Consider the following 17,437-nt stretch of genomic DNA (forward strand, 5'->3'; position numbering starts at 1 on the left):
ATACAGGCTTTATACCAAGACACATTTCAAAGTGTCTATGACGAGTATACATGTTTTCTAATGTGAAGAGGCTCCTTTCCTTTCTGTTAGGTCAAGCCAGGATATGGCTTTTGACCCCCCAGCGATTCTGGGAGGCTCCTAGAACTCAGATCATTTTCATTCCATTTAGTGGGATTTGTGTGCCAGCTAGTTTCAACCAGGTGCCTATTGATACCAGGGAGTCTTTCTAACCCAGCGCAGTGTAAATCCAGCATCTGTTCGAATTTTGATTGAAGCTGCTTCTGCTTCACGAACAGTCTCCTTCACAGACTGCATGAGGTTCTGGGCGTTGTGAACCAGCATCTCTGTGGCCTGCAAGGAAAGAGGAATTCTCTGTTACTCGTGGTCCCTGAAGCAACCGTGCCTCCAAAAAAGGCTTGAACCATTTTACCTTTCTTGCATCCGGCATCCTTTGCTCTTATCACATCATTGGTGGCTTAGCTGGATCACCAAAAAGAATCCCAAACTAAACCATCACTGATTGTACACTGTGCCCTTAGATGGCCTCTAGCATATTCTTTCTTTGTCTTCAAACAAGCTCTTGCCTTGGGCTCTTGCTGTTCCTGGAATGCTTTTCCCCAGGGTATCCCATTGCTTACCCCTTACCATAATTACTAACTGATGTACCATATGTTTTATAAAGATTTTATCTAAAGTTTACATTCCACAGGGCAGATAGTTTTCTCAGTTGTGTTCACTATTGCACCCTACTGTTAAGATTGAACCTGGCACATAGGAGGTAATTAATTAGTTAACCAACTGACAAAAAAATAGCCAAATAAACTAATGACCTTATAAGTCCATGAGAATCTAAATAAGTAAATATTCTAAACATACAAACCAACACACCAGGGATCACACTGGTACTCTGACTTGCAGTCCTATTTTTCCCCACTCTAACAGCTGTCAATTTCTACCTTTTTTAAACTGGAATATTTATTTTAAAAGATTTATGCATGCAAAAACTAGGGTACAGGCCAGAGGTGTGGAGGATGAGAGGATTCACCAGACAGAGTGGGGAACAGAATAGGGAGACTGACTGAAACACACTGCTGAGGGAAGCAGCAGGCGAGTCAGGAGAGGTCTGCTGTGTCATGTGGGTCACCTCCCTGGCCAGGGATCAAACTTGTGTTGCAGTGGCTGTGGATAGCTTCATAGCTCTGTGTCTTAACCCCAGGGAGGCCTCACTGGAATATTTAATGGAACATAGTATATATTCCAAGGATACACTTTTGTTGGTTAATTGGTTAACTAAACGATAAGACCCAAAACTCTGACATCTTCCATGTTTTTTCTACCTCCTTTTCTTTGGGCAGAAAGAGTCACATGACAGAAAATAGCCCACACCTAAACCCTGCCTGTAATACATGCAAGTTGGGGGTAAAAATCTTAGTTTGGTTTAAGAGAAGCGAGAGTAAGGGGTGAAAGCTATTGGATTAAAACATGGTAGTAAAAGCAGCACTACTTCAGGCACCCAGAAGGGCACTATCCTATCTCCTCTGAAGTGTCCCTCTGCCTCCTGGCCTAGCCATCAGAAATGGTCTCACAAACTATGCAAGTTCCCAGGGTGGTGGGTGGGAGGATCATGGCTTTTTAACCTGCCTAAAACCTAGTACAGTGCTACATACACCCCTCATTTATAATGAGCCCTGTCTGGATAGAGCCACAAAAAAAAATGTGCTACCTACCTAAAAAGAAATTGGTAGTCTAGTTCAGCAGGATCTACTACAGAGGAGATAAGAGGAAACGTGTGCTTAAATGAGTGTTTTCAGAAAGAACTGGGCCATGTTTCCAGGAGGAGAGGAAGGACAAACTCCAAGAAGTGGTTACCAAGGTACAAACAAGAAGCTTCACTTCAGAGAACCTTCCCACTACCCTCTCAATCTTTGTCAAAGTAACCAAAAGGAAAGCACCTGCTTTGAGTGGTCATTTAGCACAAGCTTAACTACCTCATTCCCCTGAAAAGCCTGCACTGTTCATTCTCTCTGATACACCAGAGAATTATGAGGCAAAAATTCCCTGTAGCCAAAAAGAAAGAGTGGGTAGGAGTGAACAGGCACTGGATACCTCGAGACAGCAACACCTATTTCAAATGAAGTCCTAACTGCTACTGGTTAAGGCCTTTAACTTCCCTGAGCCTCAATTTCCTATCTGTAAAATGACAAAAGTTACACAAGACCTTTATTCCCCTCTTCCAAATCTCTGATGTGTTTCTCCACAGTTACTCCCCTGAATCTATCTCACATATAGAATACTCAGTTTACAGGTAAAATTTCCTCAAAGTTGAATTAAATTGCTATAAAGTAGCACAGAAGTTGCCTGTTCGAAAGCAAGTAGCAACAGACACATACCTGCTCAGACTCCTCATCACTGATGTTGGTCCGACCCAGCATGGTGGCCTTTACTGTGGACAGAATTTTGAGCTGGGTGCTAATGGTTGGGATCCGCTCACATACCTACAGAGAAATTTTAATTTAGGATGCTTCAGTTTTTCTTGCCCACAAGTCTCTTGAACACAAGACTTACCCACCTCTGTGTTCCCAATGCTCTGGGAATACAGTATTCTGGCATGCAGAAGGCACTCCCTAACATCAGGATTCCACCCGCTTTTCCTCAGGGCTAGTATAGTCCCTTTGTCCAAGAGTGGAAGCACTAAATTTATTTCATATGCTTAGGAAATAAACATTCCTGAATTGTCTTTCCAAAATACACATGTATTGTCTTTATCTGCTATTTCTTCCCATTAGAAATACATCTTTGATCACCCAGTTTTCTGTCTCCTGCTCTTCTGTCTGTCTCTCTCTCGCACACACACACACACACACACACACACATATCTGAGTACCTGTAAGAGGTTGGTTCTAATCCGCTTATCTGTGCACTGCTTTGCAACTTCCTTGGCCAACCGAGTCACTTCATCTGAGGCCTTGGCGATGTCCTTGGCACACTGAATCAGTGCTCTCTTGGTGCCACTGCCCCCTCTTACCAGCCGAGACATCTCAGCCATCAATAAAGCCATACGCTTGGCTGCTGCAATGATGTCATTGCCCTAGAGAAAAGCAAAGATACAGTGAGAGCTCAGCCCACGCTCTGGACAGCTTAGGGGAGGAAGTAGAAGTATAGCAAAGAAGGGAAGGAGCCTGCTGATCTAGTAGCCTTCTAGAAGGATGAGAAGAGGATAAAAGGACTGTTCTTAAGTGATACAGACAGCACAGGAGAGAAGAATGAGACAGGGTACTTGCCCCCAGAGATCACCTGAAAAAAGGAAGATCAGTCAACATGTGCACGCCAGTCACAGCACTGAACAAGCATTTAAGCATCTCCAGGTTAATCATTCAATAAAGTGAGGACAAGGCCAAGAAGTTAGTTAAATAGGCATTTTCCTTTTTATATGGACAAGGCAGTAGAGCTGGCCTGAGGGGAAAAATACAGAGGAGACTTTCCAGATGCTGAAATCATCATCTTCATCCTAACCCTTGTTACAAATAGGAACCAAGCACTGTCACTGCTGAACTAGAATTTAAAACTCCAAATAATTATTATCAGGCTCGGTGAGAAAAACATTGTCTAACATACACTACTCCCATCCTCCCTCTACCGCCTCTTGTTTGTCCTGTCACCCTAAAGGAACATGCTATGTTAATTTTTCACATTTTAAAAAGGCCAAGAATTAATTCTTCTGTCCTTTAAGCTTTTCCTTCAAATAAAGGAATCTCTAGCTAAGAAGATACCAGAGGAGGTATCAGGAAAACAAAAAATCATGAGTCGAGCTGTAAATGAAACTCCCAAGCCAATTAACATCAGTTTACCTGAGATTAGGCATTTTGGTTCATTAAAACCCTCATAATAAAGTCATAATTTAACATTATGCCTTAAAAAAGGCTCATCTTTGGACTGATAATAACCAAAGATAACTGAAATGTTCAAAACTATTTAAAAGATCGGATCCTACTCATTTTTCCCCTCATGCTTTTTAATTTCTGTACGATGCAGTGAGGCATACACAGACCATGCCGCTGCAGGGTGCTCTGTGAGAGACCTCCACAGGCACCGTGAAGTGGCTGATGGTTTATGCTGGAAGGCATGTAACATCTCAGGCAATCGTTGGAGACCAGACAGAACACAGGTTTGGGAAGGAGTCATGAGGCAAAAGGTATATTAGACAAGGCCATCTGGGCCCACCTCTTCCAGGACTTTAGGACCTTGGTTAGAAGACGGTATAGTGCCTGGGTTAGTATCACCCATCACTCTTGAAACCCTTCTTGTAACATGCCATCTTCAACAGGGAAACAAGTGATCACCCATCTTCCACTCCTGAAACTAGCCTTGGCTCAGTCCCCAAGGCCAAAGCGCTGTTGTTACCTGTCTTGCAGCCTTGAGTGGTCCCCCCACTCCCTCCCACTGAAACACCTGGACAAGCAGCCAGTGAAGCTCCCTTCCCTGTGGGCTCCCATAAAGGCCAGCAGCATCTGCCACACAGCCAAGTGCAGGGCAGCAAGCAGTTCTTTCCTAGAGACCCTTCTATATAAAGCTGCTTCTCACCCTGATCAACTCTGCCTGAGCCATCAGAGAAGTCAACAGGGGAGCAGGGGGGCAAGCAAAGCTCAATGGTCAGGCCAGGTGACCTAATAATGGTCTACAATGTTCCTGACCTGAAAGTCATTGAGAGATGCATCCACAGCTTCCCAAGGGGTTTAAGGTTCCAACAATGGCTACAAGGTTGGCAAGAAAAGGATTCCTTTCAAAAAGTGCCCCCATCCTTTTCTAGTCTCAAACAGAAATGCAATTCAATTAATCTGGCATTAGCAGACCTATTAAACTTGTGAAGCCAGTCCTAACAACAAGGTGCAGACAGATGCCCGCCCTGCTCAGACTCACAGGACCCGCACAGATCATGAGTGATGCAACGTGTCAAGGCTGCACATGGCCGGATGCATTTGGAGCAGCCCCAATCAAGGGTGCTAATCAGTACCTTACTAGACCATTTGGTGGCTTCCCGATGCAATGACTGAGCCGCGGCCAGAATGGGCTGGTTGACCGGCTGATTGGATGGCATTAACAGCAGCTCAGGTTCGTAATCGTCTTCCATGTCAGGGGGGACAGGGAACCCAACACCATCGGCCGCATCTGCCTCTGCCACAACACCTATACCCACCTCAGCGGCTGGAATACCCGGCTTTGTCGATGGCGGGAAGGATGAGAAACAGGGATAGTGTTAGTAAGAGCAGTAGGAATTGCGAAACTGAGCGTCAGCTGTTTTAGTAACCAAAGCTTGTCTAGAATAGGAAAGAAAATGACATATTCTCCAGGAGCCAGATGAACCAAACTCCGTAAAAGGGTTTCTCAGCCTCCAGCCCAAGTCACCCCATTCACAGCAAGTGAAGAAAAGAGACTTCCCATTAAAAAAGATTTTCTGGAGAAACATTTATACCAAGAAAGCAAGTGACATTCATTTTTTTTTATACACTTACTACCAAAGTTAAGCTTGCCAAGAGTAATTTTTTTTTAAACTTTTTTTTTTTTTATAGAGGCATGTTTTATTTATTTATTTGTTTGTTTGTTTTGTTTATACATGCACTGGGTACAGTCAGAAGCGCGGGAGGGTGAGAGAATTCACCAGAGCCAGAGCGGGGAGCAGAACAGGCAGAAGGACCAAAGTACACTGCTGAGGGGAGCAGCGGGCGGCAGGAGAGGCCTGCGCGCCATGTGGGACCCTCCTCCGGTGGCCGGGGAGCAGCCGGGGATCGAACCGGCGCCGCAGAGGCCGCGGGCAGCTTCGCAACCCAGCGCTCAACCGCTGCGCCACTGGGGAGGCCCCGCCAAGAGTAATTTTTATGACAACATTTTTGAGGAGCCAAACAACCAAATAATAGTAGCTGGTTACCTTTAAAAGGCGTCCACTGGGGAAAAGCTAATGCAACCAACAGAGTTTGTTTTGAATATAACAAAATGAACACCCTGCTGGTTCATATGGACACTATTCTACATCTTCCTGGAGACAGGAAGTGACTTAGATCAGTTCTGTAGATGCACATTATCATTTCCTTTGGGAGTTGAAAAACCCAGAATTTAATACATGGAGGTAACAGATACCAAACACAATTGTGGGTGAAGAGGACTTATCAAGTACTCCCCAATAACCCATTTCCAAAAGACACCTAAACCTGTTTACCTTTTAGGAAAAAATAATACCAGCTCTCTCTAGCCCATCAAGGTCTGCAAAAACAATACTTCTACAACCTGATATTACATCCATTGCTAATACAGGCTCAAGAAGCTGTCATTGTGTACACTCTAGTTTCTTCCATTGCAAAATAAAATTCTCACTTACCCCAAACTTAAATAATTCACAGATAACACATGAACTTGGCAACTGACTGAGCTGAGCTCAGAGATACCCAAAATAAGTGCCCGTGAGAGAACAGGTTCACTAAGGGGAGAGAATTTAATACATGGGATAGAGATTCTAAAAGGCCAGGACAAGAGCCAGTGAGGGGTGGGAGGTAGGGGTTAGCTGCTGAAAACAACCAAAGCAAATAAAAGTTACCTCAATGAAACCAAACTACTTATATAAGGCAAGTGAACACAAGTTCTTTACATCAAATATATCACTAACCAAGAAGCAGCAGGAATTTGTGTGGAATTTTATTTGAGATTGCCATCATTCCTTAAGAGTTTATCCTGCACAGGAAGCCAGTCTCCAAAGAGAAGTTGGAGGATTCAGGGCCAATAAGGGATACAGGTACCATCCAAATCCTTTCACCTAAACTCTTTCAACCAGGACTCATCCGATTAGAGGAAAGGCCAGCTCACTGGTGTTGGGATTCAGACCCCCAAACTGTTCAAAGACAAACTGACTGAGAGATACACAAACACATACCACCGCCGCCACCTCCCAACCCCCACATACACATGGTTCAAGTAGCTCCTGACTTCAGTGTCCTGTGATGCTCCCAACTTCCAGAGACAACCAAACCTAAACATTCTGGCCACAAATGGCAGGGTGGAGTAAATAAATAGGCCAATGCTGTCAGCCTCTTAAGTTTTATCTTTATAATTCATATATGCTTTCTATTCTGCATAATGGAGCCACATTTATCATAATGAAATTTAAATTACCTTTAAATTTAACCTTCATTCTCATTCCTACTCCACTCCCCATGGGACTCTGCTAATGGTCCTAGGGATGTGCACGCCCCCGTTGGAAAGATATGATTACAAGTAATTCCACAGTCAAATCCAACATCATTCCTTTTTAGAACCTGGGCTTACAGTAAATGGCTCAAAAAAAAAAACAAAAAAACACAGTTAAAAAACCAAGGTCAATTTCCCAGCCTGAAAAGTTCCCAAATCAGCTGCATGTACAGGAGATCCCTGGGAAACTGCATTCACTACAAGAGACTGAGACCTCTGAATCTGTGAAAAGAACAAAGGCAAATAGTGGGAATAAAGATTAAAGGTCATATTTGAAAGTTTAGAAATGAGCTGGAACTACATTTCATTGCAAAGTTAGTATTAACATTTAACTCTTATCTAAAAAGAGCTACCATTCACTTTGCATCATTTAGGGGAAAACAGGCCAAAGTCATTCACAGGGCATGACTGCTACAGCATCCAAATTTTCACCAACCACATTAATTTTAAAGTTTGAGACTTGTTGAGTTGGAGTTATACTGGAGTTATCTTGAGTTGAGGGAGAGGATGATTCTCAGAAAAGGACAAAGCACACAGCTTCTATGAAAAAAACAGGAAGATGCAAACATTTCATCTAGCTGTAGCAGAGCCCACAGAAGACAGTTTCAAGTTTAGAGTGCTGATAATTAGCAAGAGAGCATCAAAAAACGGTCAGCAATCCCGAGAGAAAAGCAATTTCTAAGACTCCAAATGTCCAGAGTCAGGGAGGCTAATGGACAGAGGAAAGGAACCCTCCTCCCCAACCACAGGCATCCTAGTGCTCACTTTCGCTGCCAGCAGGAGAAACCATCAAGCACCAGAAACTTCTCGTTAAACTAACAAGAAGGAAGGGGATCATGCTATTGGCAACAATAGAATCAAAGCAATGAGGAGATCCCTTCTTTCTTAGCTAGGTGCATGGTTCATCCTTTCTCAGCAAGAAAAGCTTCATTACTTACCTTGCTGGACCATTTGCGAGCTTCATCATGGAGCTGCCTGGCAGCCATCATCATTGGCTGGTTAATCACCTCCCCAGCTTTCTGCTCAGGGAATTCTTCATCCTTCTCTTCTGGTGGTGGAGGCCTGGGTGGAGGGACCTCACCCTCAGGCAGAGGTGGCTTGGGAGGAGCAAGCTCATCCGTCAACTAGGAATGAATATCAGGTTTTAAGTAAAGCTCTAGGAAAAACTTCCCCTTGGAATTCATTCCTTTCCTCTAAAAAACTTCCCCAGAAAGCCACCCACATTCACTCCATGTAAGACCACCCATGCTGAGCACAAGGACCAACTACTTTAATCTCAACAGAAGCATATTTTCTTCCTCTTTCTCTAAGAGCTAGCAGCTACTGTTTTGGTCATATCCCAGGAAGTCATGCATAGCACAACCAAATCAAAGATTCTCAAAGGAGATTCCCACAGACCCAAGTTCTGCTCCTGATTCTGATGAGAAGGTAACTGTCTAGGCAAGTAACTTCTCCCCTGGGCCTCAGGTTCCTCATCTGACCATGAGAGGTAGCTAGACCAAATGATTTTGATCTTGATTCTACTTTTTAAATCTCTGCTCCAGCCACTCCCCATTACAGCAAGTCAACACCTACCCAGTCCACTCCATGCAAAAGCAGTGAGTTAGGATTATGCTACATTCATGAGTGAAAATCAAGTTGTAATTACGACTAAGCTTCAAGCAAAAGCCTACCTCTCTCTTTCTACAGTCCCAGCAACGCGCTACTCAGTTCTCACCATCTCTCTGAATTTACTTACACGGAGCTGATCAATGTCTGGTGGAGGAGGCGGGAAGTCAGGTTCCTGAGGTTGGAAGGCTTCTCTGACCTTAGCCACAGCTCCGAGGATCCGATATCCAGAGTCCAGGAAGCTCTTCTGCAGGCCTAAACACAAGACACCCTCACTTTCAGTTGGGCAGCTTACTGCCCTGGCGCACTCTCTGTCCAGCAGAAGAACTGGTTCCATTAACAAAAGCTGGATGTGAAGCTGCCAGTAAGCTTCACAGGTAGTGATTAAAGGGGAGCGAAGGTAAAGACAGGGCAGATACCCTGAGGCTACAAACCAGCTGTTTTCTTGTAGTGCTCAGGGTGGCTCCTTGCCTATACAATAACAAGTACTCAGGACATTCCCTGAGTATGAACACTTGGATACAGATAGGTCTTCATCACCTCTCCTATGATGAAGCAGTCAACAGATAAGCCTGCCCAAAAGGACAGATGTTAGTTTCAGATCAAGCATACATTCCCTGAATGCTTCTCACCTTTCTCCCTACTCTGCTCTACTTGGCATTCAACATATTAACCCTTACGTTTAAATGCTGCTACGGTTTCTAGCCACCTAGAATACAGGAATCTCCTCAAATTATTAGAAACTCCAATTAGGAAACCGAGAATATTCTTAGTGCTGATAAATGCTAACAAGATTCTGCCTGGGTCGTGGATGCATCTCCTTCTTCCACTCAATATATTGAGTGGATTCTACTCATAAAATAAGACAAGAAACATTGGATGCTCAGAATAGGAAGGAATACAGATGTTTCCAAGCAACATCTTTAATAGTACTGAAAACTAGATCATTATTCGGCTAATAAAAGTCCAGATTCTTTGGTATAGGACCAGGATAACCACCTAGGAGGCCCACTGGTCAATTTAAACACTTCTAGATTTGACAGAAACAGAGACCATCTCATAAAGAAAATCACTTTTAAAAAGCAGAATAGGAGTTCTGCCAGTTACAGAAGTTAAATAGTTGGTAAACTAGTTACTGTGTATCTTTTGAGAAATTTCTAAAATAATGACAAAAAAGGATGAAGAGCTGTTTAGACAACATAAAGAAAGCAGAGAGATAAACTAATAGTAATCAACTGAAAAAGAAGAAAAAAAGGAAAGCAAGCAAGCAAACAGAGAAGCTAGACAGAGAAACTTAAATCTGGCTATATTGCAGAAAATATTCTACCCGATTTTCGGGTGATGGTGAAAGATTAATCTTTCATTCTTAAACTTGAAGCAGCTGTGGTTTTTGCTTCTAAATTTTGTATGTGGTGATTTTGGGATACATATTCTCTCCCTATCCTCTTAGTTTCCTGAGTTAACCTCTCAACTAAGGTGAGCCACACCATGCACTGCTTACCAGGGTCGGAAATGTTTCCAGCCACAGCCTTTGCATCCATCACCATTGGAGAAATGGTTTTGCTCAATTCATCAGAAGCAGCTTTCACAGCCTCACGGAACTTGGGATCCTCAGAGTTCTCCACCTCCCTCTTAGCCACCAGCAAGATTCGGTTGGCCCGACGAGCAATGCTGGTTGCTCCAGCCACCAGCATCTGAGGCTGAATGTTGGCCATGGCTACTTTACACTTGTCCAGGTCTTTTTTAATTGCTTCTTCAGAAGCATCCAACAGAGATTTGGTATCAATGGCTTCGTCCACCAGCCCTGTGGGGAGAACAAAAATGGAATTTAATTTCTATTTTAGAGGGAGAGAGACTCCAAACTCTTGTTCACTCAAGTTCTTCATGTGAAAGTACAACACCCAGAATTCGCTTTAGTTCAAAGCCCTTCTTATGCAAACAAAAGCTTTTAGGTCAATACTATAGTAAAAAAATATGAGGATATAACCCAGGAGGCCAGATACACTCACAGCATTTATCCCAACTGTGGTCACTGGCCTTCTTGTATCTATAACAGACAACCAGAAATGCGACATCGGGAGGAAACAAGGATTATGTCTGAAACCTTCACTGCATCATTATCTGTTAATAACATTTTCTCCCCTCCCATCTCACTCCCCAACCATCTGTTGCTTTTTTGGCTACTTGTAATGTCCAAGATGAGCCACACAGAGGATTCCAATAACCCTAAAGGCCTGTTTCTTGTTTCTGTTACCTCTCTTCAGACACTTTCGTAACTCCACTTTCATCTCCGGCTGCTATGGATCCCTGTCACTGCAGGTTCTGCAGGGAAGTCAAAGAGCTTACATTCCTTATTTCTTCCCTCTAATCCTAGCCCTCCCTTCACAGAGAAAGAATAAGATTCAGAGGTGCTACTTCAATTGCACAGACAGAGGTTTGTTGGTGGTTGGTTTCTCCTTTTTTAGGAAAAAAAAAAAAAAAAAAACTACGTAGTTGATATGTTGGAGGAAACGCTGAGACAAGCTGGATTAAATGGTAGCTATTGTAGTTCCTTGAAATGTGAGCCCACTGAAAATGACAGGAACACTTACTGTATCCACAAACACCGCCTCCCAGCCTCTGAAACCAAACTCTGGGCTCAAACTGAGCAAAGACACTATTCAAAGAGAAGACAGGAGCTGTAACAATAAACATCACACTGGGAGGGCAGCACTAAAATAAAAGAGACTCACAGAGTCTCTCTTCAGACAAAGTTGCAAGGCTTGAATGAGAAGCCACCGCTGCTCAGCAGCCTTAATCAGGGCCACATACACTGCCGAGCACATGACGGTCCCATTATCCAGTTACAGCTGAGTAATATAACCAGTCCTACTCGAGTTTCTCCGAACTCATTCCTCATGGATTAGACAATAAGAACTTTGCACACAACTCTACCTGTCATTTTTTCAACATTGTCGATCCACTGATTCTTCATTGTCTCAAAATGTTCATAAGCAGCTTGATTTCCAGGATTCCTAAGTAAGATGCGGGCAGCTGAGACGACCTGGCAATGATAAAACCACCTTTAAACTCTGGAGCACCCTCCCACGCAAAGACAAATCTTCAACGAAGCTTCCTCCTCTTCACCTACAGATGGCACTGTAAAGCCAAAAATAGGCAAGTTTCTTTTCAGACCACATTAGTTTGGGTCTTAAAAACAGTTGCTCCAATGAGCCCTAGCAAAAGGCTTTTTGGTCACAGTCTGATTTTAAGAAGGTAAAAAAGTAACAAAAGAAGTGAATGTTTACATGATAGTTCAGGATCATACTAAAACAAACCTTTTTTAAGCCCTGGGTATCAAGTCATCTATCTTAATAAAGCACCATAAAAAAATTGTACAAATTACTCAAAACTCATTTATGGAGATTTATTTAAAAAATAACTGTCTACAGTCAACAAAGTGTTTTCACATTATCTTACTATATCAGTCTCACAATAACCCTATGAAAGAGACAGGACAGGTAATCAATCACTTTACAGATGCAAAAACCAAGACTCAGAAAATTTAAGTGACTTGCTCAAGACCTCCCAGTTAGTTAGTTACAGCACTTAGAGAAGGTGCTAATATTTACTGAGTATATGGTGTAAGCCATACACACATTCTCTTAATCTTCAAAACAATCCATTAAGAAGGAATTATCTCAGGCCTCCCCTAGTGGCCCAGCGGTTGAGCACTGGGCTGCGAGGCTGCCCACAGCCTCTGCAGCTCCAGTTCCTTCCCCAGCTACGGGAGAAGGTCCAACAAAAAAAAAAAAAAAAAAAAAAAAAAGGAATTATCTCTAATGTCACAGAGAATTCAAATCCAGATCCATCTCTGAAGTCCTTGTTCTTTCCATAGTTGGTGTATTAAGTCTAGCTTTTTTTCTTTTTTATGAAAAATCTATTTTATAACAGAAATCCTGTTTTGATGCTTTATTTTTAATGGAAATTATTAAAGAATGTTAGACATGTTCATATTTTATGGAAGTTTTTTTTTAATTGAGCAAGTGTGACTTTTCAGAGAACCTAACTTGTTAACATATCATCTTCAGAGCAAAAGTTGAACAATTAGGAGATACACTTATTTCCCCTAACTCTCCCCACAAGTTGCTATCAGAGCCAGTATCACAGATTTGTAAAGATTTGTAAAAAGTTTAGCACAGTTCCTAATGTATTACATATATGCAATATATATTTACTGAGTAAATAATAAAAAATAATAAACTTTCTATAATTTGATTAGAAGAAAACATTGTACTGAATGTGTTGAACTGATATTTTTTTTTTTTTTTTTTTTTTATACAAGCACTGGGTACAGTCAGAAGCGCGGGAGGGTGAGAGAATTCACCAGAGCCAGAGCGGGGAGCAGAGCAGGCAGAAGGACCGAAGTACACTGCTGAGGGGAGCAGCGGGCGGCAGGAGAGGTCTGCGCGCCAAGTGGGACCCTCCTCCGGTGGCCGGGGAACAGCCGGGGATCGAACCGGCACAGCAGAGGCTGTGGGCAGCTTCGCAACCCAGCGCTCAACCCCTGCACCACCAGGGAGGCCCCTGAACTGATATTTTTAAGAACATCTATTGCCTATTAGAACTGCAATTCCTGCTCTTCCAATATACTGTTGACAGCATACTAGCTTTATCTTGGTTATCCAATTAAGCAGAAAAAGGAAACAAATTATGGACACAAGTGAATTTTTAAAAAATACCCTCAAAAAGATGTGGTAAAAAGCATAAGCAATAAAATAAAAAATAAACTTTCATGATTATCCAAATATTTCCCTAATTATATATATGGGAATGGAGCATTTGCTCTATAAGGTTTTTCTACTTTTAAAACTAAACCTATGGTCACTGTAAGAAATTCAAATGATACAAAAATAAATTTGATATTATGAATATTTTTAAATAATATTTTATAGCAACTATTCAAAAATATATTAATTTTTTTCTATAATTAGCCTTCTCTATTAAATACTATATTATAGATATTGAAATAATGAAAAATGAGCAACCCAACCTGGGGTGTGAGTTCTCGGGCTGTCTTCACTGATGCCTGGATGCCTTCCACTGTTGACTTATTAGCAGTTCCAACAGCAGCTGCCTTCTCTGCTGTGGCACCAAGCCTTCCTGAATGGTTTTCAAAGTTAGCTGCCCTCTCATCAAATACCTTAAGGAGAACAAAGACAGTAAGAAAATTTATTTCAGTCATGCAGCCTAAGAAAAAGCATCTCCTTAAGCAGGGGCAACCGCAGAGACCTCAGAATTGACTTCAAACCCTAGTTAATAAGACAACAGTCAAAATCCAAGTCTTGGCTCTCCTGTATCTCCTCAGAGGTTTGGCCATAAGTACCATGTACAAGCATACACCCTTGAATTTCAATTGAACCAGTGCTTACCAAGTACAAACAGGACATACAGATCTAAGTACAGTAGTCTGCAATAGGAGTTCACAGAATGTGAAGAATTCCCAAAAGGCTTATTCTCTAGTTTAAAGAAGACAGACATGCCTACTCAGGATTCAGTGTAGGTGGCTGGATGCATTAAAAGCCAAGAATCACAGACCACAGAATTGGAATACAGATTCCTAAACTGATTTCTAGTCTCCTCAGGATAGCACTCTTCACATATCTTATTACCATTAATATAAAAATTCTGCCCCTGACCTTCATGTGAAAAGCCACAGGAGCTCACACTCAGGCCTGACACAAAGAAAAGGAGGGTTGACTTCTATTACCCCCAAATGCAAAACCATCTACTGAATCATTTATTCAGCTCTCAAATTAAAAAAAAAAAGTTTGTTTTATTCAACAGGGATATTATGCAAAGCTATATACAGCAAGGTATTCCAAACAAAACTGGATCAGGTTTGTACTAAACAGTGCACATCAGGTACTGCCTGACAGAATCCATCTTCTTTGTCCAACCACTGTCCCGAAGGTACACTGTAATCACATTTTGCATTAAATAGTTAATCAATGTATATGCATATGCATGTGTATCTATGTGTTTCTGTATATTTACATGTATGGCTGACTAACAGAAAAACTCAAAAACTCACCTCTTCCCTATTAGGTGCATCGGGAGGTGCAGTGGCTGCCACTGCCAACAGCTTGATGGGAGTTGTGGTATCACTGAAAACATCTGACACCTCCTGAGTCATGGCTTCCTGCATCCGGGCCTTCAGATCCTTAAAAGAAAGTGAAAATTTTACAAGTGAAAATCTTCAGAAACATCCAAAAATCATAAACTCACCAATGTTACTTTACTAACACATTTATTCATATAAAAATGGGTGTTAACTATGTACAAAAGCACTAGTTAGAATATAACAAGTTTAAGATATCAATAATGCCCTCTAAGACATTAGTGCCTAGTAGAAGTAAAACCTGTCCCACATTTCCTCAGAGATTGTTTCATCCAATTAAGAAATCTTTGCTTTCTTTCTTGATGTTCTCTAAGAAATGACACTGAGAGTCATGGAGGCAGCCCAAAGAAAGTCCTGAAACAAGAGAGAGTTCCTTATAATTCCCAGTGCTGAAGGGACCTGATAATGTCCACAGAAAACTTTAAGGATTGTTTGGTCAATGCAAAGCCAAATTTCTAAACACTTTCTTATATAGAGAGGAAAGAAATCAAGAATGGGAATTTTTTTTGATACATGATTTTTTCAACTGAATTTCTAGAAAAACTTAATTACCAATACATGTATCCTTTTTTTTCAAAAGAATTGTTTTTATTTATGCATACAAGAACTGGGGTATAGGCCAATTGGGGTATGTGGGGTGAGAGGATTCACCAGAGACACAGTGGGGAGCAGAACAGGTGGATCTACTGAAATACACTGCTGAGGGGAGCAGTGGGTGAGACAGGAGTGGTATGCTGCACCATGTGGGTTAGCTCCCTGGGTGGGAATTGACCTCATGCTGTAGTGGCTGCTGATAGCTTGATAGTGCTGAGACTTAACCCCTTGCGCCACCAGGGAGGCCCCCATATATCCATTTCTTAATATGAGCCTAACAAAGATTCTGAGAAGTCATAAAAAAGCCTTCTTTTTTTTTTTTTTTTTTTTTGGTGGGACCCTCGCCGGCGGCCAGGGAATGAACTGGTGCTGCAGAGGCTGCGGGCAGCCTCACAGCCCAGCGCTCAACCGCTGCGCCACCAGGGGAAGCCCTAGCTTTCTTTTTTTTATAGTTAGCATCCTTAGTTTTTGGATTAAAACAAAGAAATCTTAATAACCCCATTGTTTCTCAAGGTGGGTGCCATGTACTAGCTGGTGATACCTGAGATGATTTTAATTGTTATACAGATATATGCCTTTACTTTAATAATTATGTCTTTTAAAGAATAATAGAAAAAAATACAACTTGGTCATCAAGCTCATGATTTCAAGATTACTATGAAGTTTTCTTTTAAATAAATTTACTGAAATTTACAAAATAAGAAAAACCAACTAAATAAAAGTACAGGCAATACATGTATAAAGCAAATGTATGAAAGTACTCTTAATTGAGTTAACCTGGGAAACATAACTAGTTGCTATAACACACACTGGTGAGTTTTTTCCTAACACAGCTCTAGATTTCCTCATATCTTTGGTTACACTCTTTTCACTTTACCTAGAATCAAGAAATTATGTATTTTTTTAAAATTCTCCTACCCACGTTTTTCAATAATAGCAGGTATAAAAATATGTGTTCCTGAGTTCTACCTTTAAAGAGTCTTGGAGCTTAGATGCAAGTACTCTCGCCTGAGGGCTCTCCCCTTCCCCTCTGGCAGCCAGATCAGCCAGTTGTGCTGTCAGCTGATCCACTATGTCACACTTTGCAAGAAGATCTTGGCGATAAGGCCCCATCATAACATTAGCCAGACGATGCCCTTCAGCCACAAGCCCCCGGATGGCAGCCTGACCTGGATCAAAAGGAAAACATGGAAATCAAATAGACCTGAAGAAGGCAACTGCAGTAACAGTACAGAAGGTAAATAATAGCATTTAGTAGATTTTTCTAACAATAAAAAATGCAGAAATCTATACATAAAAATAGATTAAATCATCCATAATCATAACAGTTGAACATTTCCTTCAGTCTTTTTTAATGCACTGCATGCTCTCATACACACATATATTTCAATTTTATAAAACTGGGATCTTATTATACATTAATTTTTATTCATTGCTTCTTCATCTTTAATGCAAGCATTTTTCCACATCATTAAATATTCTTCAAGATAACGATCTAAAGCCTATGTACAATGTTGTAGTATTAACCATAATGTTGGCCACTTTTTATTAAACATTTACATTGCTTATATACATTCTTGGATGTAACTCCTTATAACAAATCCTTGTAAGTCAAATTGCTGAGTCAGTGAGTATGAACTTTTTAAAATCTCGACATATGACACCAAATTGCTACTCAGAAAATCTGTACCAATTTATTCCTCACCCAGGAAATTATACATCTGTCTGATTTCCTAACACAGGCAATCATTGATTAATAAGCTTATCTTTTTATCCAACAAACACAGCAAATGAAGTAAATAGATCTCTCAGCTTCTGCAGACTTTCTATCATATTATGACC

The 17,437-nt window shown here is 41.5% G+C and overlaps 1 protein-coding gene across 2 annotated transcripts in view; it reads right to left on the reverse strand.

Moving 5' to 3' along the window:
• Positions 1-204: 204 nt before the first annotated feature.
• Positions 205-17,437, reverse strand: part of VCL (vinculin) — a gene marked incomplete at both ends in the record, with an annotated part of 95,804 nt that continues 78,571 nt past the window's right edge. The window contains 11 exons of one of the 2 annotated variants that reach the window (XM_084245794.1): positions 205-351; positions 2,391-2,495; positions 2,885-3,088; positions 5,012-5,215; positions 8,172-8,357; positions 8,972-9,096; positions 10,343-10,645; positions 11,776-11,884; positions 13,874-14,023; positions 14,915-15,043; positions 16,565-16,764. In XM_084245794.1, the coding sequence (XP_084101920.1) occupies positions 205-351; positions 2,391-2,495; positions 2,885-3,088; positions 5,012-5,215; positions 8,172-8,357; positions 8,972-9,096; positions 10,343-10,645; positions 11,776-11,884; positions 13,874-14,023; positions 14,915-15,043; positions 16,565-16,764 (1,862 nt within the window). The remainder of the gene's footprint in view (positions 352-2,390; positions 2,496-2,884; positions 3,089-5,011; positions 5,216-8,171; positions 8,358-8,971; positions 9,097-10,342; positions 10,646-11,775; positions 11,885-13,873; positions 14,024-14,914; positions 15,044-16,564; positions 16,765-17,437) is intronic. The other variant, XM_084245795.1, reaches the window with a different exon arrangement.

This window comes from Talpa europaea, assembly GCF_964194135.1.
Source record: "Talpa europaea genome assembly, chromosome: 10".
Taxonomy (NCBI): domain Eukaryota; kingdom Metazoa; phylum Chordata; class Mammalia; order Eulipotyphla; family Talpidae; genus Talpa; species Talpa europaea.